This window comes from Microtus oregoni, unplaced genomic scaffold (assembly GCF_018167655.1).
Source record: "Microtus oregoni isolate MIOR12 unplaced genomic scaffold, Mior012 000000F_ref0000247, whole genome shotgun sequence".
NCBI lineage: Eukaryota > Metazoa > Chordata > Mammalia > Rodentia > Cricetidae > Microtus > Microtus oregoni.
In genome coordinates, this window is record NW_024543059.1 from 26,918,408 (window position 1) to 26,942,217 (window position 23,810).

The 23,810-nt window shown below is 43.1% G+C and overlaps 1 protein-coding gene across 1 annotated transcript in view; it reads right to left on the reverse strand.

Annotated features, from left to right (window-relative positions):
* The window catches only part of Cers3 (ceramide synthase 3), a 112,236-nt gene that overhangs the window by 34,603 nt on the left and 53,823 nt on the right, over nt 1-23,810 (reverse strand). Inside the window, exons 3-9 of the mRNA XM_041656189.1 lie at nt 21,268-21,382; nt 15,936-16,054; nt 13,733-13,790; nt 12,179-12,229; nt 10,686-10,778; nt 9,469-9,597; nt 6,278-6,384 (exon numbers count right to left, since the gene is read on the reverse strand). Of these exons, the coding sequence (XP_041512123.1) occupies nt 6,278-6,384; nt 9,469-9,597; nt 10,686-10,778; nt 12,179-12,229; nt 13,733-13,790; nt 15,936-16,054; nt 21,268-21,382 (672 nt within the window). The remainder of the gene's footprint in view (nt 1-6,277; nt 6,385-9,468; nt 9,598-10,685; nt 10,779-12,178; nt 12,230-13,732; nt 13,791-15,935; nt 16,055-21,267; nt 21,383-23,810) is intronic.

Sequence of the window (23,810 nt, forward strand, 5' to 3'; positions counted from 1 at the left end):
GAGGAAGAAAGGTGGCCGCGTGCACAGCAACTTATGGGAATAAGGAGACAGCATCATTACTGATGGACATATGAGAGACATAGGTCACTACTAATAGTGTGTAAAACTATGAATAAAATATGTATGTGTGTGGTGGGGGAGCTACAAAGACCTCTGCTACTATTGGCCATCTCTCCCACTTCCGGTACTCTGCCACACCTAGAATGGCAAGTTGAAGGAAAGGAACAGCAGCCATGTTGTCACTGCAAACAGGCTGGAAGGACAGTAGCATCAGAGTGGCCTTTCTTACAGATCAGCCAGTCTAGAGGACATTAATACCAGCTCCTGTGACTTACAAGGGAGTCTGTCAGGGGCCAGGGAACATAGATAACATATCGATTAATTCCAATAAAATTGGGAGGGAGATGATACAGGGAAAGGGTATCCTGAGAGGACTTGGAGAAAGGTTTGAGGGGAAGAAATGATCCATGGTACACAGGTGTTAAATCTCCAGAGAATAAACATAATTTTAAATATCATTATGTGTACACAATGGTTGGAAATACAATGTGAAAAAAAAAAACATTAGTCTGTGACTTAAACAGTTTTGGTAAAAACACAAACAAATGGGAGTTTCCAGGCAATGAAATAAAAGCAATTCTGCCAACGCTAATTTGGATTTCTGACTAATGAAACAGTATTTGGGAACCACCGAGGAGTCTGATTAAGGCCTAAATGAGGCGAGTCTAATTATTATCCTCAAAAATGTTTGAAAACGATTTTCAGAAAAGTTGGCATCCATGGTTGCCAGTGCACTGCCACTCCTCCACATCTGGACAGCCCCTCCTGCCTTTGGCGCTGCATTCTCTTTGCTGACTGGCTTAGCTGTTGGGCTCTCTTCTCCAAGGCCAGCTGGAAAGGCTCCTGAACTAAAGAACCAGAAGGGCTCCCAGCAACTGACTCATTTCTCATTGGGGGGGCAGGGGATGAAGGCTATTTGGAGCTGCCTGGAAGCAGGCCGCTTCTTTCTGCTGCCTCAGCTCTGCCTCTGGTCTGTGCTGCCACACCTCAGCCTCCCGCAGCACTCTCTGATCAGACTCCAAGGAGAAAGACTCACTTGAGTCACACTCTTTACCTTCCCCTCTAGCAGGTTAACACCTCAAAATTGGGATTGCTGATTCCTCTTCCGTCACTGAGAATGAGCCACACTGGATCCTCAGACACAGCAGCAGGGATGGAGGTGAGCATAGAATTGCAGAAAGGCAAGGGGAGTCACGTCAGGGGAAAGCAAACCTGCTTTTGGGAGATGATGGAAAAACCAGAGAGAAGGAAAGACAGATGGTAACTAATGGACTTCCGGCCATCTTCTCAAGCTTCCAGGTGAACTGTAGGCGGCACAGCTCCGGCAGTTTTCTCTTACCCTGCGGTACCACAGAATGTGTTGCAGAAGACAAAGGGCCCTGGACACAGATGCTCCCCACAGCACCCCTAACACATGGCCAAGTCCTGAGGCAGGTTGTGAGTCACCTTCCAGCGGCATCTATTATCTGCACACTGCCCCATCCGTGGTGGATTCCCAAACAAGCTGTGACTGGGAAGACTTCCTGGAGACGTGAATCCACAGAGTTTGGGACAGGCCGATAGGACAACAGAAATGAAAATGTCTTCTTTGGCACTACTGTGGTGATAGCAAAGCAAAGTCTACGGGGACTAAACTCGAGCCCGGCACTGCAGCTGGGAGCAGCACTTTTTCTGAGTAAACCTGCTCTTGGTTACAACCACTAAGTTTTTCTCAAAGCCATTGTGAAGCGCTGTTCTCCAAAGCTCCGGGGGCTTCGTGCACTTTGTCTCAACTTCTGAACAACGGGAGTCGATGTCAGCACGGAATATTGTCACCAGCAGAGCCATACAGTCCAGTCTGTCAGAACTGGTTTATTGCTGTTTAACGCCCTGAAGATGGTGAAGACAGTCTTTGCTGCCCTCTGTAACCCGTGGGTGAATCCAGTATCAAGATCAATAGGTCAAATGCTAGTAAATGATTAATCTAGAAATTTAAAAATGCCAGCAGGAGCACGAACTCTCAAATCTAGAACTTTCAAAGTTACCATGTACTTAGCTTTTTGCTTGTTTATTAGATATCATGGCCTATAGTATCCATGGTGGCATCAAAAGCCAGGCCTTGCACCCTACTAGAGAAGCTTCTCGGACAGAGTTCTCTGAACCAAGGGCTTCCATGGAGTCAATACGGCTGCCCAGGCTTTAGAAACAGTATTACCAAGAAACAGTATAGTTTTCTTTCTTCAAATAGTGTTCCAACCTTGGGGGTGTGGCTCCAATGCACATTACATGTCAAGAAGTGATAGGATGTGACTTTGGATGTCACACTTCAAATGAGGAGGCCAATGGCAAGTGAAGGGGCCATCTGTAGGCCTTCAGACAAGAGCCCAGCTCAGGACCCAGACAATGACTGTGTCACCAGGTAGCTGGTCTTTCATGGACTTTTCAGCTGTAGTTACTGATAAACTACCTGGCCTCTTTCTGTAACCACATGAGAGACTCTAAGGAGAAATGACCTAAGGCCAGTCACTCATGAGAACCAGGAGAGGTAATGATGATTTACCAGTGATTTAAAGGATTGCCACAAGCTGGCCTGTGGCTAAAATCTAGTCAAAGACATGTATTTTATTTCCAGCCCGTGGTCTAAGTATATCTTGATACAGTTTTAAATAGTTGTGAAACAAAACAAAGAGAAATATGCAACAAAGAAAAAGACCATGTTGTTCCCCCTAAGTCTAAAATCCTTGCTCTCTCGACCTTACCAGAACAAGTCTGCCCATCACTGACTTCCACCACTCAGTGTCCAGATAGGTTCCTGGGCACAAACAGCTGTGTGAAGCACGAGAAGCCTCTGGAACATGAGGAGAGGCACCAGGGAAAATGCAAGACTTTGCAGCACCATGGACTTCTCTGAAAAGCTCCATCAGCTGTTATCTGCAAGTCAGTGTTTATCTCCTCAGTAAGGCTCGAGGGCTGAGTGTGCCTCAGTGGTAGAGCTAGCCCATCCTACTTCGTTTGAGGAAGGCCATGATATGGGAACAGTAAAGATAGTGCAGAAGCCAACAACTGATTTTCACAAACAAAAATGACAGTAATACATTTACCGAACACAAGGCATTTGTCTTTCTGGGTCGGGATTACCTCATTCAGTATAATTTTTTTTCCATTTTCATCCATTTCCCTGAAATTTTCAAAATTCCCATGTTCTTTATAGTTACATAAAATTCAATTATGTATGTGCCCTACGTTTTTATTATCCATTCATTAGCTGATGGACATCTGGGATGGTTCCATTGCTTGGCTGTTGTGAACAGAGCTGTAATGAACAATGACATGCTGAGTGTTTCTGTAGTAGGATAGAATCCTTAGGGTGCATGCCCAGACTGTAAGACTTGACCTTATAGTAGACCCAATTCTAATTTTTTTGTCTTGTTTTATTTTAGGCACCTCCATAGTGGCTGCACTAAATTGTGCCTCCACCAACAGTGTAAAAGGGTCCCCTTTCCCCACATCTAGCACTGGTTGTCATTTGCATTCTTGACAATGGCCATTTTAATGGGATAAAATGAAATCTTAAAGTGGTTTAAATCTGAATTTTCCTAGTGATTAAGGGTACGGAGCAGTTTCAAGTATTTCCAGGCCATTTGCAATTCTTTTGAAAGCCATTTGTAGTCACACAGCCCAGTTTTTAATTGTGTTGTTCGTCTTATTTGAGTTTCGTATGCTTGTCTTGGAATACCTCAGGAGTCCAAGACACTAGAAAGGGAACAGTGAGGGGGAGGTTGTCTTAAATAGGAGATACGGGGTGGAGTGGGTTAGATGAGGGCACAGAGGGGAATACTGGGAGTAGAGAGCTTCGAGCAGGAAGAGGGGTGAGAGGTGGGGTGATGCAGGCATGGCAAGTATGAGAGTGAAGAAGGTATGAGAAAAACACTTGCGACTGACTTTTTGGTAACCTGGTTAGAAAACTTTATAAAAATTCAGAAGACAGATGCCTTGCAAAGACTAGACAACGCAGGTCTAGAATCAATGGGTCATTAAACAAAAGCTCCAGTAGGAGTCATTGGTCAGGGAGGTTCCAAATTCCCCCAAACACTCCAGGTTCTAGTCATTGCTCCTGGTCACTCTTGAGAACTAGTTGGTAAGACCCTACTTCTATAGACAGCACACACCTTAGCTGCAAGATGTCGAGGAATCAAACTGAAATTGGGCTAGAAGATTCTTCCATACTGAATGGATCTCATGGTGCCAGATGCTACTATGAAGGTTGATGTGGGGATAAAGACATTGGTTGCCTAGTCCAACTCCATGAACTATAATTCCAACCTTCTAGGTAAGATGGACCCAGGGGTGTAATGGTCATATGACTATTACATGGATAACCAACTGCTCTCTGATTGGATTTGGGGCTTGCTCTACAAGATGGAATCCATACCCATGGATGAAGAGGTCTTACTTAGATCCTAGGCAGAGGGTATGGGAAACTTAACATGGCTGCTTAGCTGAGCTGACACAACATCAAACCTTCTCCTAAGTATATACATATGTTTATACCCAGAGACAAAGGCTGTTCTCAGCCTTAAACAGAGAATCTGCTCCTTGAAGGGAAGAGAAATAAAGGCAAAGGCCTATAACTCTACAAAACAATAAAAGACAGTTGAGGGCTCAAGCCTAGGCATGACATATACACTACCCCTTAAGTCTCAGGGACCACTATGGAAGAGAGGGTGGAAAGGAAGTAAGAGCTGGATGTGGAAAGAGGAGCTGAAAATACCATCCTCACAGTGGCTATGCCTACTGGCATTGGGTCCACAGAGGTCAAGTCTTCCTCATAGTCAGTTATGGAGGAGGAAAGGGCCCCTGGGGCCCAACCACACACTGCAGATTAATTGGCAACTGGAAGATTCTGTGAAGGGACATATGGCATCAATTGTGTACCCAACAGTGAGCCCACCAAGTTCAGGGAATTGGCTGTAAACTCAGGTCCATACAGCCCTGATGAAACTCTGGGAGACACCAGCTAAAAGAAACAAAGAGGTGAAAGAAGTTGATCTGAAGGAGCAGCGGAGAGGTGGAAAGGTATGGAAGGGGAGGATGGATGGAGCTCACTATGCACCGAAATGCATAGTGCACGAGCAGAATTTACTAACAACAAAACAAAAAGTCTACCAAACAAGCAGTGTAAGAGGCATTTATCTTGGTTTTAATTCTGGATTAAACTCTCAATTTTGAAATTCTCATTAATAATTCTAATAAAAATAGGCATCGATTACTAAGTCTTTACCAGGTAGCAAGCAGTTCTCTAAAACTCTCGTGTGTAGTATCTCAGGTAAGCCTCTGGTTAACGCGTACTTCTATTTTACAGATGAGAAAATGAAGGCACAGAGATGCTCTAACCTGCCCCAAATCACACAGGTAGCTAAGTGTGGCATAGGATTTGATTCTGACCTGATTCCCATCCTTGAAATCAGCCATTGCACTGGACCTCTGCTTTCCAGGAAATACTAATTCAAGACCCCTAGTCTACAGAATGTAGCCGGCTTCCTTGGCAAAGACAGCTCCAATGACCACTCTGGCCATACCTCCCTGGATGCCGGTCAGGGTTGCTGTCCATCTACCTAAGGAAGAGGCATGGAACTGGAGTCTCCAGTTGTTTCTGCATTCTCCTATTGAGAGGAGTGAACAGCTTCCAGGCTAGCTCTAAACTAAGGTTATTTCTAGGCTTTTTGCTCCAGGCCCTCTGAGGCTTCCCCATGTTTAGACTTGTTTCTGCCAGTCAACACGTGGGGAATTATGACTGTTGAGGATGGACTGCCATGGGAGACAGCACACCAGTGAGCACCTCAAGTCACACCATGGCACTCAGAGGGCAGCTGCAACTGCTACAGCACAGAGAACCCCTTTCTCCTGGAAGCCCAGGGTCTGGCCACTGGCTTTCACTGAGTGACCGGAAAAGCTGCTGGCCACAAAAAGAAACCCACATTCCTGAGGCAGGATGGAGAGTGATGGCTGGTGCTCACCCACTGAAGCTCCCTCTGCGACAGTTCCATGTTTTAGATAATTGTTTTAGCTATTTATAAAAACATAAGCTATAACATTTTGTTTTTATACTAAAGCTATAAAAATGGTCCTATCACATTGTCTGTCCAGCTGAGTTTGGCAGAAATCACTGGAAAGAATGGAAAGAGGAGGGGACGGGGCTGTGACATCACAAGGTAGGACAGGGCACCTGTCTACTCACCAGAATGGGAAGATGATGAACCGACTGATGAAGAAGACAATGGAGAAGATGAGGAAGAGGGCATTGCAGGTCTGCTTCCATCCAGCATAGGAGAACATCTTAGCGGACTGAAAGTGAAACTGTTGTCAGTTAAAATGCCCCTGGAATGAATTTTAAAAATCATTGAATGCAGACATGTTTGGAAGCAACCTGGGGGAAGGTCTGGGTTGTGGATAGGGACATAGATTCAATGAGATTAGCCATAAAGATAACCCTTAAGGGTAGAGGAAAGCCCTGTGCTCCAGTGTTTGAAAATCTCTATAATAGAATGCCTTAAAAAGATATACAAGGGCCACACCTTTCTAAACACTAGAAGCCAGCACAATGACTCCTAGCGCGCATTTTACATCTCCCTGTCTTTGAGAGGGGAGCTGGAGAAAGCCTGGACAGGAGCGTAACATGAGCTTGGCTAGAACGCTGCAGCTAACAGAGCAATAAGGATGCTCTGTTATGCTCTCCCATGGAACTCAAGGATGATGATGAAATGGAAGCTGAGGTACAAGTAGGAGTTCCTAGCATACAGGCCACCTAATTAGGGAGTATGGTAGTTTGGATGGGAGATGTCCCCCATAGGCGCATGTGTTTGAAAGCTTGACCATCAGTTAGGGGCATTATTTGGGGATGTTACAGAGCCTTTATGAGATCTAGCCTTGCTGAAGGCTCTCTCTCTCTCTCTCTCTCTCTCTCTCTCTCTCTCTCGTGTTTTCTGTGTTTTCGTGTGTTGAGATGTAATCTCAGTTTCCTGCACCTGCTGCTGTGTCTTCTCAACCATATGGATATGTAACCATCTAGAACCACATACCATGAACTCATTAAATGGGTCTTGGTCATGGTATTTTATCATGCCAACAGAGACATCACTAACACAAGGGAGCATGACTTAGACTTGGAAGGTTCAGACATTACATCCTGAACCAGTGTCCTAAAGAGTAGGGGTTGGGTAAGAGGCAAAGCCCAGAGTCTTGAAATGACTATATTCAAGGTCAGAAGCCAGACTAAGGTGGGAATTTGGATATGTGCACAGGTATCAGAATCACTGTGTACCAACTCTGGATAACAAAATGGTACTGTTGGGCAGAAATACCTTCTACACCTTCTGGACTGTGTAATGAAGAACCAGATGGTAGCCCCATATCAATGCTAAGTATCAATCAGGATACATAAAAATGTTGGGTTCTGGGTCTGAATTTGGACATGGAGAATGACAGAGGACCAGCAAGAGGCCAAGAGAAGGCAACAAACAGGGCAGATATAAGAAAAAACTGTAGGTGTTGAGGCTACCTATCTTGCAGCTTCCAACTCAGGGAGCGTCTACTCACGCAAAAGTGGTGCCAGGTCTGGGTTCAATCAGAGCTCCAGTGAGAAGCAAACGTGACGACGACTCAGAGAAACCACTGGTCATACGTCCGTGGGAGAACACCACAAAGAGCGCCTGTCACCAGCACACAGGGCTGTCTCTACCCCCAGCTATTGCTGGAAGGCACTAGCCTTGTGTCTGAGCCTTGTGTAGATCATGACTTGTGGATCGAGAATGATTCATGACTAGTAACAATGTGAGACCGCACTGATATGTTAACCATGAAAGGACCTCTAAGTCTGACATGCCATTTTTTTTCTGTGTTTTACCCAAGGACTTGGAAAATTTTCAAACAGTAATGAGCTAAACCTTATAATATACCATAAGGGACTGACATGGCTTCTCATGTTACAGCTGGGGCTAGGAAACAAAACAATAAGTAATTTGCCCATGTCTCTTAGGGAATTATGCTATGTGTATGAGAAGTAGAGGGAAGGCTGGGAAAACTAAGCATCCAGACCCAGCTTTAACATCTCGCTTTCCCTTAAAAACACAATGGAAGTGTTTTAATGCTGGACACACACCAACGCTGAGCAAATGACTGTTCAGAAGCAAGACGTGCGTGCGTAATTCTTAACTCAGACCTAATGTAGCCTTCCTTTCTATCCAAGGCCACTGGGATGTGATCAGAGAAAGGGGTGCTTGTGGCAGAGGTGGCTGTGTTCAGAAAGCAGCATGACACAACCTGGACCAGTCCTGCTCTGCTGAGCTGCCTCGAGACATGTGACAGCCTACCCAGCACTCTGGCTAAAAATACTTCACAGACGCCAGTTGCTTTGACATGACTTCAACTGACTTCTGGTTACTTCTTAAATAGGGTTGGACCAACTACCTTCTAGTCTGCGGGCTAAAGCTAGTCAGACATTAAGAATGGTTCTTATATTTTAAAATGTGCATAAAAACAAAGAAAAAAAGAAAGAATATATGGCATAAATCACACAAAACACACAAAACAAGATTTTCTCTCTGGTCCTTTATCAAAAGCTGGCAGAACTCCAATCTGGAAGGATGAAATTCTATTAAATTTAATTTCTTCCATATCAACCCATAGTCAATTATTAGCACTCCAAGGAGCAACCCCGAGTGTAAAGTAGTTTAGCATTGCTTTCCTTGAATTCATTATAAATGAGCACACTCACGTGAGTCAGCCACTGTCCTGGGAAAGGCTGCTGTAGCTACAGCAGGAGATCATTCGAGCACACCCACACCAAGAGAAGCTGATGCGAACAGCGAGGTGGAGGAACAGCCCCACCATGCCTTTGTTCCTCATAGTTTGTATGATGTAGAAATAGGAAGGATTTTTGTCTCAGTGTTCCCCACTCTAAGCCCTCTTTATCCCTTACAAGAGGAATGCTGTTTTCCAAACATCAGTTGGCATTCCCTAAAGCAAGAGGGACTGGAGGCATTCAACAGGCAGCCAGCCACTGGCTCAAGTAGCAGAGGGAGCTGTCCAACTCTGAGGATCCAGAAAGCAAAAATTTCCAAGTTTTGCCTCTATAAACCTTGACCTGGTTTCTCATGTGAGTATCTCATATCACTCCCCGGGTGGGCAGTGGCATGCAGCTGCCAGGAGCACAGCCCCACAGACCAGCCTCTCACTCACACAGCACAGACTGCAAAACAGACACCAGGAGGCTTCATCCCGAAGGGTCTTGGAGCCTGTACCTTTTTAGATTTGGGGGTATTTTCAGGACAGAGGGCTCTGCAAAATCACTCACAGATAATTCTTTCTGTGAGCACTTAGTGAAAAGCAGGCCATGACACTGCTATTATTTTCTAAATGGCAGCCATTTACCTCCAGCCAAATGTCAGACACATCGTGCACAAGCATCACGAGGGTCCCACTGCGGATGTAATTAGCACACCAGGAGAAGCTCATCAGACTAATGGCAGCCAGGTGGTGGATGACATGAGCAAGGAAATCCTACATAATGAGAGAAAATGGAAGCCATTAACAAAAGTGGTTATTTCCCAGTGACTGGAAGAGAGAATAATAATGGTACCAGTAACTTACATCTGCCTGTTTTGACATTTAGCATGATAGACATATGTGTATATATGTATTGTGTATATATGTATGCATGCATGTGTATATATATATATATGTATGAATGTATGTATATATGTATGCATGCACTAAACATTTGTCATTTGACTGTAACTTCTGACACTCTTTCCATGGCTCCATACACTATATTCTCACTATATTCTTAGATTCTGTGAGGTTTTTTTTTTCTTGAAGATATCTGTGGGCCACAATGTGCCCACTAGAAATGGCTACACCAGCCTTCAACTCAAAGAGCACTTAATCAAGGCAGCTCCGTTTAACCTAATATTTAGCAGATCTTAACTTCGTTTATTAAACAAACATTTCTGCATGCTGGAATTCGACACTGGGTTAGTATATGAAGACCTGAGGCACAATAGTCTTTTTGATTCGCTTTGCTGAGAAAATCTTGTGGCTGCATTGAGGGTCTCACATGACAACTGGCCTAGTGATGCAGTAAGCTAGACAGCCCTGAAATGTATCACTTTGTGACATGAAGAATACCTGTGACTCAGTTTCCCTGCAAATGAAGCAAAGCTTTGTGTGCTTAAAACAAGAGTTTTCATATGGATGGCTAAGGAATTAAGGGGTAGGCAGTTGTTTCAAGTTCTTTAAAAACATTAGAAAAGGATTGTATAAAGTGGTTTGCCATCAAAAAGATGCGGTGTGGAGGTAAAGTCCTCACATAACAAGATTTTCCTGTGTGAGGGGACGCTGCCCTCCAGGCAAAGAAAACAGAAAGGAGAACTATCTTCTTATTGAATACAGCTTCAAACATAAAGCTTTTTGCTATAGGCATTTATCAGGACATAAAAGCATGAGGATATGAATTGGTCTCTGCACTATCGAAAGCAAGAATAGCCAATGAGTTGAGCTAACTATACACAAAATACATTTTACAGGTAGAATAAGAGGCAAAGGAATGAAAAAGAAATGAAAAAAAGTTTTGTGAACACATCACTTACCTTTCTCTTGATATCAGAGCCGAGGCTAAACAGCAGTGACCAATAAAAACTCATCTCCAAAATGTAGTACCAGTACTGGGATGGCAGCAGAGGCTGAGGAGAAAGGGAACATTCAGTCCTCTAAATGCAACCTCACAAACACCATGTTTTCATTTTCTGAGACCCATTTATATTCCACAAAATGGCAGGAAGCTGCAATGACTTCAATTCCCCAGAGGAATCACTGATAAAATGTCAAGGTGTTTAATTCCTGAAAGACTAGAGAAGCATTCTAAACCAAATTAAGTGTTTTGACTAAAATGTTTTAAAAATGCTATCAATGTGACTGCCTAATTTTAGCTTAATGTGAGTAATATTAGATACGCAATTGTTTAAGGACTCTAAAATTGTCTTCTGAATAAAAGTAACTAAATTTCTACTGCTAAAATTGTTCTTAGCACTGTTATAGTAGGGAATAACTTGAGACTCTGAGGCAAATTGAGACTTGAGGTGTGTTATTCAGTGTGATGGACGATTATCAAGTGTACCCACTGAATGCGGCCTTTTAATATCTGCGGTCTTATATGGTCTCCTCCCACAATGACTGGGGCTTTAATCCTGGTACTTGGCCAATGGGACAGTTGCCAATGTAACACAAACAGAGCCTTCATGAGCCCTGTATAAGAAAGCTGAGCTATCATACCAAAGAGGCCACAAAAAAACCATTCAAGTGCCAGCTGATAAAATCATGAGTATGACTGACTTGGAATGTATGAATGATCTCAGCTGAGACCACACGGAACAGATCTGCTTCCCTTAGCCTAGGCCCAATTGCCAACCCAAATCATGAGTCACCAATGGCTGGCACTTTACAGCACTAGGCTTGAGGATAGTTATTATGCATCAGAGATAACGGTGCTCTTGGGTAGAGCAGATGGGCTAGCATTGATAGGACAAGGTTATGGCCTGTGTGATGAAGAAGACTTCTTTCTGAGGCTTTCCTGTCCCCTTTTCTGGTGTCTCATTTCATTATTTTTATTATCTGCTTTATGTGTATGGATGTTTTGTCTGCATGTATGTACAGACCACATGTGTGTCTGGAAGAGGACACTGGATCCCCTGGAACTGGAGATGTGGATAGTTGAATGTGACCAGGCTCAAACCTTGTCTTCTTGGAAGAACAGCCAGTGCTCCGAACTACTGAGCGCTCTTTCCAGCTCACTTTCTGATTCTTGTTTGTTCGTTTGTTTGTTTATGCTGAGGCTAACATGCTAAAAAAGACTAATTTTAACCTGTTACTTTGGAAATGGAGTCAGAGGATTACAAATTCAAGGACAACCTGGGTATGTGCTGAGTGTAAGGCCAGCCTGAGCTCCCTAATGAGAGTCGGACACAAAAATAAAACCAACCAACCAATAGACAACAAACAAAGAAACAAAATACCCCACACTGAGATCTGGGGCAGATTAATGTGGTGCAGAAGTCAGGGAGAGGCCACGCTAGGGAGTACATACCTGCTTGGGATAGTCACGCCAAACCTCCCAGAGGTCATATGCCCAAGGTTTCTAAAAAAAAGATGATCCCAGAGAGGAGACACAGCTGTCAGTCAAACACTTGTTTCAGCGCAAATACATCTCTTTGTGGTGTTGTTTCCTGTCACATACACTCACTCGTGTGTTTCCTCTTGCACAGACTCACCTGAATTTACTATTGTAATTCACTTGTGTTTATTGTTGCACAGACTCTCTTATGTTTCCTTTGCACACTCTCCTGTGTTTCCTGTTGTACAGACTCTCTCGTGTTTCCTGTTGCACAGACTCACTACTGTATATTATTGCAAGACTCTCTTGTGTTTATTGTTGCACAGCCCCACGTATGTGTTTCCTGTTGCACACTCGAGGTGTTGCCTATTGTACTGACTCTTGTGAAGATCCCGTTTCTTCTGTTGCATCTCTCCCTCTGTGGGCATATGTTCACTTTCCTACACAATACTGTGAATCTCACTACTTACAATGAATCTGGGGTCAATAACAGGACTGCCTTGATGAAGGAACTCTTTTGAACAAACAAATATGATAGCAAAATAATTTCTGGATCAGTTACTATATCTGTAGCTTGAGTCAGACAGTAGCAAATGCCTATAATCTCAGCACTTGGGATGCTGAGAGGGGAGATTACAAGTTTATAGCTGTCATGGGCTATATAGTAAGTGATAGCCCAGCCTCAGATACATATTGAGAACCTGTCTCAAAAAAGAGATAAAAATGAACAAGCATATAATAAACAAACAAACAAACAAATAAATGAAAAGGCAAAAATACCTTGGGCAGCTACAGCAATAAAGCATCAGGAGGCCTATTCTGGGCCCTGCTCATACTCGGCAAGGGTCCTGCCACTGAGCCTGAGAAACATCTTGACTCTATAGAGACATTTCTTAAACTGCTGAACTCTGGAGTGTTAAGTCCTAAAGAACTGTGGATGAAGTTCCAGGGTGAAAGGCAATTTACTTTGAACCATCTGTATGGTTTGACCCACTAACTAGAACTTCAGTGATTGTTAAAAGTTGCAATGTTGTGGCTCACAGCCTAATTTTGATTTATCTTGAGGCATTGTTGGCCCCATTAATGGCCATTTATTATCCACCTCTATTTGTGACTTACCATCTTTATGGCTCTTAGACAAATTATTTGGAATATACAAACAAACCACTAGCTTCTACCATCCAAAGGTTAAAAGCATTGCCTGATGGCACCCAGATGTGCAGCTGGGGATATCCCACTTTGCTCTGACCTGTTTGTCTGGAGTTTCCATGTATTTGAAAGGTGTTTCATTATCATTTGCCTTGTTCTGTTACTATAAAACTTCAGGAAACCATCCACACTGGAACAGGGCTTCTAGGATCACCTGTATCTGTGTTCCTGGTCACGGTCACTTTTACTTGGCTCCAGAACAAACTCTCTCTCTCTCTCTCATCCTTTTTGAGGTTAGAGCTTTCCATTGACAGAATTCATAGGCAAAAATACTTTAAATGAAAGGTGAATTCCAAAGATATGAAAATGACAACTTACATCATAAAGAAATGCAACTCCAGCCACAGTTATCATTAAGTAAAATGTAAACCGCCAGCTGCCAAAAGAAAGAAAAGGCTTCACTCCTCTGCGACAGTGATTGACATGTGAGGGGAAGGGACTCTGGTACGACAGGCTTGGAAGAACATATATCCTAGAGTATAAGTTCACCCTGGCTGTCAGTTCATCCTAAGCCCATATGGAAGAACCCTAATAGTGGAAAGAACAATGCTGTGCACATTATAATACCTGTTCTCAAATTATTCTCCAAGGCCACTGCTGTAAAAGCACCGTGAGACTCTCTCAAGACCAGACATATGAGAGGGCCACACATAAAGACAACCACTCTTTGGCAAAGACGTCAAAACTACACATTGGAAAAAAGACAGCCCCATAGTAAATGATACTGAGGAAACAAGATAGCCACATTTAGGGATTAATATGATTTATATTTCTCACCCTATACAAAAGTCAACACAAAATTATCAACCATATTAATGTGAAACCCAAAACTTTAAGACTCTTAGAGGTAAATGTATGTAAAAAAAAAAACCTTCAAGATATAAACATAGGCAAGGACTTTCTTGAGTGGACTTGATAGCTCAGGCCACTAATAGAAATGAGAACTGATAGATGAGACAATGTGAAATTAAAGAGTTTCTGTACAGAGAGAAACAATTAACACAGGGGAGAGACAGCTGAGGGAATGCCAACTACACCAGACAGACGACATAAATAATTATAAAGTAAACATAATAAAAGAAAGAAAGATAGAAAAAAGAGAAAGAAAAGGAATCCCCTCCCACGAATCAGGTATCAAATCCAGAAAGCTATTGGTCATCCTCTGACTCATGGGAGGGAATTTGCTCCCGGCTCTATAAATCTAATCAAAGGCCTGTGGCTGGAGGAGGGGCATAGGTCCTAGGGAAAAATCTACTACTGTTGCTTTACTGAATGGACAGGTTATAAAATGCCCTCCAAATATTTATGTTTACATCCATAGTTTAGTGCTGTTCTCAGGATTGGCAAGAAGACTTTCTTTTTGCAGTGGCCAGCAGTTCATTCCAGCCACTAAGTGATTGCTGCGTGTTCTCAGCCCTAACTGGGACATCTCGATCAACCCCTGCCACAAGGCTCAGTGGACACTGCTGCAGAGGAGGCTGAAAGACGGTAAGACCCAGAGGTCAGGGAGGAGTGCTGGGACATACTGTCTTCTTGCTTAGACACAGCCGCTGTACAAATTAACTCATAGCAGCACAGCGACAATGCGCAAGATCGAGCTGGCCAACATTACCACATGGATGGAAGAGAGGCTCGTGAGCCCCACCCCCAGCAGAAGAACCTGTTTACAGATGACAGCTTCTGGAGAAGTATCACTTATCTTCAGAGGTATGGCCACTGGTAGGTTACCCAAGCTCGGGTGCGCCCACACACCTGTGGGCAGTGCTCATTGCGCTCAGAGGCTCGGTGCAATAAAGACGGGGACATAAAGGTGGGAAGATGGGAGGGAGATGTGTTGGGAGAGGTTGGGAGAGGGGAGGAAGAGTTGATGGTGAGTATGATCAAATACTTTATATATGTGTATGAAATTCTGAGTGACATACACTAGGATGGATTCTCACACCCCTGATCCTACATATTAAGAAAGCACACATGGGAGAAAGTCTTGAGACTTTCTAACCTCAGTCCTAGAAAGGAGAAACACCAGTTAAGTCATGTTCATGGCTCAGGCCAAGCACATAATGTCTGTATAGGCACTGGGTTCACCTTAGAGTGTGGGGATCTCGTCCTCCCAGAAGAGGAGAGGGGAAACAAGGACAGTTAAGAGAACATCTTTCTCTACATTTAAAAAGAACTTTCTGAATAACAAATGTTTTTCAATGTTATTTAACAGTGTACACTGTTTACAATGGATTTCAAACCTTGGGGTTTCTAGGCAGCCATTCACTGTACATTTTGCACTAACTTTGGGTGTTGGACTTCTTGTAAGATTGCATGTGTTTCAGTTATTTTGTGTGTGTGTGTGTGTGTGTGTGTTTCAGTTATTTAATGAAACCATTCAAATAAACCAAACTTGCTTTTGTTGGAAAGTAAAGAATGCAATTGGACCCTTCCTTCCCTCCAATGCCAGTGTGCTCTCAGCCATGATCACAACACCCTTGGTTATGACGGCATCATACAAGCTGCCCATCCTCCTGCTTACCAAGATTCCCGGAATTTCTTCATCCTGCAAGGCCTGTCTTGATTCCGTCGACTCCTAAACCATCTCTCAACCTGGCGCTCTGTCAAGTTACACTTTTTTGCCAGTCCATAAACATCATTCTGAAAAAAGATGAAAAGAATAAACAAACGATAGACAGTAGAGGGCCAGCAAGGCATCAGCAGGACGGGCAGGACACGGAGGAAGAAGGAAAGCTTTCACGGGCACACTCCTCCTGGTACATGAGTGCACACACTAGTGTGCATGAACACACACACACACAACCGTAAGAACTAAGGCAAAGAACCGTCAGATGTTAAGCAGTTGAGGAACAGTGAGACTAAATGGCAAAAGCTTGTAGACTAGAGCAGACAGGCACAAGACCATGAGCCAGGGAATTTATTTCTATTGCTTATGAAACCACATTCATGTACACAGATCCCCAAGCCAAGCCAAGCAGACAGAAAACAGAAAATATGAGGATTCTAGCTTGCTGAGTACTAAGACCAACCAGCTATACGTTAGTAGCAATCCATATGTTTGACCTGTATATATGAGCTCGCTAAGATTCATTTAGGGCCTCCTAGGTACCAGGTAGAGTAGTAGAGTTTAAAATGTTAATCATCAAATATGATTTCCTACAGAGACACAGAAGCTTGCCTGAGAGTTTCTAGGACTTGTGCAAGATGTGAAAATAGTAGCCACGTGCAACAAGACCTGGGCTAGTAGGCTTCCTGCTGTTTCACTCCGTGCCTTTGGTAGTCACAGACGAGCCAAGAAAACCCAGCAGGTGTTGGTTATCTGCTTTCACAATCAACTTGATACACAGCCTATTTCAAAATAATCCAAACTATTTCCAGCCATTTAAAATAATGATTATAAAGTATAATAATGATGATTGCTTCTCCTCTGGGAAGCAGAAGTCTTACAGGCTATGTCTTAAAATAGGAAAAGCAAAGATGATAAATTACTGCCCAAAGGTGACAAATTCCAGGGTCTGCTAGAGCCGAAAAGGAAACAGGAATGGCCAAGAGGGCCAGGTCCATTTTGCAGTGAGATTTTAACAGGTATGTTCTGTCCACTAGACCCATGGTAATTAATGCTCTCTGCTTTCACAAGGAACATGCTCTATACCAAGTTTTTGAAATGGCCTTGATCTCTTGAGCATTCATTTTCTAATATAAGAAAATTTCCTCTTAATTCTGTTATAAAAATGAAACAAAAAATCAAATTGCCTGAAGCTGTCAGCGTCCAGCCCAAGACACAGCTGCAGCTGATGGACAGGAAAAAGCATGGCCCAGCAGATCCCACCCCAAAGGACCAGCTAAGACCAAGCTGTATTTCCAGAGAGGAAATACAGTCCTAGAATTTTGATGTGAAACTACTTTTTATATTATTAATCAGAGCTTTACAGTAAATTTAAGCTAACTGCACATGAACACTCTGGGGACCAAACAAAGCCTGCTTGTGGTCCAGACAGCTGCTCACCCAGCAGGTCAGGACCAGCCAGATGGCCTCTGCTATATCATCTTATAAGGACCACAAAGTCATCTAGAGACCAGGACTATAGCGCACAGTCACCAGAAGCCACAGGCTGAACACCGGCAGAAGACTGAACAGTTCTGTATCTCTACTGAGTGGCAGGCCCTTCACTAACCTGAAGAAAAGGAAAGAGACAACAGCGAACAGAACACACCAGAGTTACTGTTTCCCCACAAAGCAGCCCCTTTAACACCCTTTTATAGGTCAGGGATTCTGTTACTGTTGGTTGTTTTGTTTTGTTTCTTTGAGAAGACTGAACAGACAGCTGTTCACTGATCTCTACCTCTACCGGCATAATAATGAGTGAGCAGGAGGGAGGCATCCCCTTTGTCCATGTGCCCATGCCGCCCTTCCAGGCTGGGCTTCTGCTTTCCACAGCAGAAGTCTCACACCTCAGGTCAGACAAGATGGCAGGATGACACTCCAACACAGGAGGCACCAGGTTCATACTCTCTGGATAGAGGAAAAGGATATTCCAGGGATCCAGGCAACAGAAGGTGGTGGTGAAGACAGGAAGCTGAAAACCAAAGACCTGACCCTGCTGCCCCTACTCAGGGAGCCTTGAGCACTGCGCTCTGCCCTGTGAAAAATGACATTATATAAAAGCATCTGCCACCTCCCTCACAGGAGAGGTTTGGGATCACGGGAGGAGCATGTGCTATACAATAGCCCAGCACTGCCAACACTGGAAACCTTTATATCTACAACAGAAAAATGACCGTGGGCTGAAAACCATGTACTAAATAAAAAAAAAATACATACTTCCTTACTTCTAAAATAACCTAAAAGCTTATTGATCCCCCAAACAGGTTGTAATTCAAATGCTGGTGCTTCGTCCATCTTCTGTTACCGGCCTGTTCTGAGCAGCCGGCACACTATATTCCATGTTCTTCTGAGGGAAGCGCACTGGGTCTCACTTTATCACTTAAATATTTTATTCAACCAATCACCCAAAAACACTCAAAGAACCACTCCTTAGTGGTAAACCAAGCACAATTTTAGGTGTTAGAGATTTAGCAGTGAGCAAAGCAATCAAGGCATTGCCTTCTTTCTGGAACTTTCCCAGGTCTTACACCAATCACACCAGCTTGGTACATGCATCTAGGAGATAGCACCCATATGTGGCTGGAAAGTGGAAACGCCTAGCAGAAAGCCCACCTTGACAATATTGGCCCCCCTATACTTAGATATTTTTTGAGAGAGGAGCCTTGCACACAAAAGCTTCCAGACATGTTCTATAAACACACAAAGCTAGCACCTAAAATGCAGATAAGAGTTCAAGTTGCTACAGGATGGAAGCAAGCACAATCAAGAAGGAAGTGTTAGTCTCTGGAGATAGACTCTGTTGAGAAGGCATCTTTTAAAATAGTCCATAGAACTCTGTGTGTGACAGACACAAAACTGACGGCATAAACTTCCCATTCTTATCTTTGACCTTTACTTCTGTGGGCCAAGCATCATACAAGAAGGTGAACCAAGGAGCTCAAGACGGATGTTGTATACACTGCACATAATTCACTGTGGCTTCAGGGCTGCCTGTGTCTCAAGAAAGCTATGAATGGGCCCTACATATTTGTAGATGACAATGTCACATCACAGGCTAGACACCATTGGCCACTCTGAAATGCTGCTGTTTTTATTGGTACAATCTACAGCTGGAGAAGCAGCCTCGGGTTTAGGTGTCCCCTACAGGAGTGACTGCTCTGTCATCTGGGATTAGCAGATGATTGTGTGGTTACACTCATATCTTGATTACATAAAACCATTTTTAGTTTATTCAGAAACTTGTTTTCAACTTCATCTAGAAATGAAGAAAAAGCTATCAATACGGTGCTGACCAAAGCCCAGGACAGCCTCGTGATAGTTTGTTTCCACACCTGCATCACTAGCCAGGCACAACTTTGCTTTCCTATGTCATAGTTTATCTTCCTAAGTTCTGGAATTTTTAGGAACGGGTGTTTTTCTTGCTATCAGGATCTGCTACACAAATCCATGTCTTTCTGTGAGCCAGGAGCACTGAGAATCAGGAACCTTTCCCATCATCTCCATGGTTTAGTATGAAGCTCAGCAATACTGTAGGGTGATGTATGACGTCTTTTCTCGCACTTGATCAACATGCCTGGGTTATATCCATGCTGAGCAGGACCTCCCGTGCTGTGAACAGATGACGAAGTCCCTGGGAGTTGAAAGAGCACTGGGGGAGTATGGGCTCTACAGGCTGGGCTCCTCCTGCTCCTGGTACGGCTGCTTACTAGCTGCAGAGCAGCTGCTTCCTTTTGCTGGACCTTCACTTCCTCAGCTCGGCCATGAACATCACCTTCTATAGTTCTCTTCCAACTTTCTGCAGCTGTCACATTGCCATTTTCTTTCCACAGCGATCAATCTTTCGCAATTATTTTAAACATCTTACTCTTCAGAGACGTCAAGATGACTTGCAGGTAAAAGAGCTTGCCAGGTGACTCTAATGACCTCAATTCAACGCCTGCAGCCCAAGGTGGGAGGATAGAACTGACTCCAAAAGTTGTGCTGTGACCTACACATGCACACCATGGCACAAGCACGCACGCGCGCGCGCGCACACACACACACACACACACACACACACTTTCTAGTGGCTTGAAGGAAAGTACCCCTCACAAGAGTCCCAATTTTTCACATATCACCAGTGGAAACCAAAGGATTTAAATGGGTGACCACGGTCACTTAGGGCACATGGAGACAGAAAACAGGCAGCTGCAGGTTGTCAGATTGTCCTTGTTCATAAAAGCAGCCGCATACTACACTCTAGGCTTCATGTTGAACATCAGCACACCTCCCTGTGCAAGGACTCCACCAGAGCAATGACATCCCTAGCTGATAAGCACAACCTGATTCATCAAATGAAGTTTAAAAGGCTCAGAACTCCCCCCTAAAAGGTAGATAGCACACAGTTTTGATTTTTAAAATGATAGGTGGTAGTTGTCTTTATACTCAGAGTAGTGTCGCTTTGGAGGAAAGCCTGTTTTGCCTGCCATTTATCTATGCGATATAATAAAACTGGGTGCCTGGCCATGACTTTATAACTAAGAAATAAATTGTTCTGCAACACATAAACTGCACCACCCAATGATACTCTGCATTGTGAAATAATGGCGATGCTGTTGAAAATTCTGCTTCTGGAGAGAAATCAGGGCATCGGCATGTTTCCGAGTATGTTGAGGCCTTGGATAAAACAGGGGCAAGTGTGAAAAGTGACTTCACGGAGACTTCAGGATGTATTTTGATATAGCCACAATCATCAAAAGTATCAGGTGTGGCTTTCTCTATGAAAATGTTTAAAATCTAATATTAAAATGAGATTGTGAGGTTGGGATGTAAAATTAATTAATTAATTAAAATGAAATTGTGATATTATGACTTATTTATTTATTCGTGATTTTAAGACAGGGTCTCACTGCGTATCTCGGGCTGTCCCCGGAGTCACTACACAGCCCATGCCAGGGCCAAACTCATGGTGATGCTTCTGCCTCAGGCTCTGCAGTCCTGATTACAAGTGTAAGCCGCAGCACCTAGCTTAAATTGCTATTTTTATATAAACCATGGTGTTGAGTGCTAAGGTGTGATACTATAACAAAACTTTAACTATTAATGTCTGATTTTATAATACATATTTAGATTTTCTAACATTTGAGGTATTACAGAATCCGTCAACAGCAAAGAATCAATGAATCAAATCCTCTGATGTTTAAGTCAAGATGATTAGCCCATTAAGAAAGTAGGTCCTTAAGTGTAAAAGCAAAGAATTTTTACTTACATGTGACGGTTGACTTGTGGAATGCTTGAAAAAATTCTCTAAGATGGCATTTGGCTTAATTTTATGCACTGCCTTTTGAATGCCAAACGCATTTGCTAGAGGTGTGGCAACGAACCTACAAAATATGAGAAGAAGGTTTGAGATGTAAGAAGCCCACGACCCCACCAGAAAACCCAGGCTGTTCCTTTAGGTGTCCAGGGAAAGTTCAGGCATTTGCTTGCACTGTTCTAGTTTGGACGTGGAATGTACCCAGTGGTCCCCCACTGAAAAGTTTAATCCATAGCGTGTGCTATTAGGAGCTGTGTGTAAACCATAAAGAGACAGGCCTGGTGGGAAGGCCTGAAGTCAAAGGTCTTCCAAGGGGATCGTAGAACCTCAGACTCTCCATTTGCTTTCTTCCTCTAGAGGTAAGCAGTCCACTCCACCATAGTTCCTGCTATGCTATATCTCACCAGAGCTGAAGCACTAAGGTCACCCAACTTCAATTGTTCAATTGGAACACACGTTTGCTTTATAAATTAATTGCTTTGGGTATTTTGTTACAGCAATGGAAATCTGACTAATACACATTGTCCATGGAGCTACGTACAGTCAATCTCTGCTCACCAAATGTTCCAAGGAGAAAGCTGGGCACGGTGCCTATGACTAGAACCTAGTACTTGGGAGGGTGAAAGAGAAAGATAACAGTGAGTCTGAGGCCAGCCTGTGCTACACAATGAGTTATAGTGTAGCTTAAGCTACAGAGTCTCAAAAGACAAACCATAAAATGATAATAAAGCATCCCACATTTAAGTTCAAAGAGAAAAAATTTTCAGACCTATGCACAAGCAAAAATTTAAGAACATACAATGCAATACACAGTTCAAAATTCATTTCATTGTGAATCTGAATACATATATTGCAAGATTGAGGACTAGGGCGAACTATTGTATTTAGAACTCCACTTTAAGACCACCAAGGACTAAATTTAGTGTTCACTGCTTTCTAATAAATTGAAATTTTGCTTTCTAAAGTAGCTGTACCTTTTCACATTCCTGTTAATAGCATGTCATGTTTCCAGTTACCCCAAATCCCCCAGAAGCTTGGTTTTATTGACTGCAGAAATCATACTGTGTGCGTAGCTGCTTCTATTCATTTACAATAGAATTGTTATTACTCCTAACTTCTGCTCCAACATGAGTTTCATCTTATTTTTCTAATTTCTTAAGGTGGAAATGAATTAATCCTTCATTTTTAAATAGAAGGTCTTGAAGCTGAAAACTCCTTCCAGACCTACTATTTCCACATTCCAGAAAGTTCTAGTACAGTATGCTCTTTTTCATTTAGGTAAAAATATGTCTATTTTACCTTGTGATCCCTTCTTACATTGGTTATTAAGAAGTGTGTTGTAGCTTGGCTTGCCAAGGGCAAGATTAACAGAACCTTCTGGATATTTAACAGATTATCCAATTAAGTATAAATATAAAACTAAGTGTACATGGCTAGTTGAAGGCTAGTAAGAATAGTTAATCCAAATGCAGTCTTAATATTAAGATTCAATCATTTAGCTACTGAATGCAGCTAAGATCACATGTACATTTAGGATGGAGATTCAACATATGGGCTTTAGTAGCTGTGCTTAGATTGCAAGCCTTAAAAAATTTGCCTGAAGCAACCTCCACAGGAGCAGCTACAAGAGAGTGACCACTGAAGGAGCAGGCCTGACCAAGAGGCTTCTGCAGGACCATGTGTGCGTGTGCGAGGCAGGGACCTCTGAGGGAGCAAGCCTGAGCCAGAGACATCTGTGGGTCTGGGCCCAAACCAGGAACATCTGCAGGAACAGGCCTAAGCCAGTGACCTCCACCAGAGCAGGCCTGAGCCACCAACCTCTGCCAGAGCAGGCCCAAGGCAGCTACTTTGAATATCAGTATGGCAATTTCTCAGAAAATTAGGAAACAACCTTCCTCAAGACCCAGCAATAACACTTTTGGGTATATATTCAAAGGATGCTCAATCGTACCACAAGGACATGTGCTCAACTATGTTCATAGCAACATTGTTTGTCATAGCCAGAACCTGGAAACAACCTAAATGCCCCTCGACTGAAGAATGGATAAGGAAAATGTGGTACATTTACACAATGGAGTACTACACAACAGAAAAAGTAATGACATCTTGAAATTTATAGGCAAATGGATAGATCTAGAAAACATCGTATTGAGTGTGAGGTAACTCAGACCCAGAAAGACAAATATCATAAAGTAAAGAAAAACCAGCCTACAAATCACAATCCCAGAGAACCTAGACAACAATGAGGACACTGAGACATACAATCTAATCTGCATGGGAAGTAGAAAAAGATAAGATTTCCTAAGTAAATTGGGAGAATAGGGACTATGGGAGAGGGCAGAAGGGGCGGAGAGAGGGAGAGAGGGGAGTGGAGAAAAATATATAGCTCAATAAAAACATTAAAAAAGAAGTATGTTGTCATTTTCACTTATTCACTAATTTCCCTGTGTCTTTCTGTTATTAGTTTCTAGCTTCCCTCCCTATGTATGTTGCCA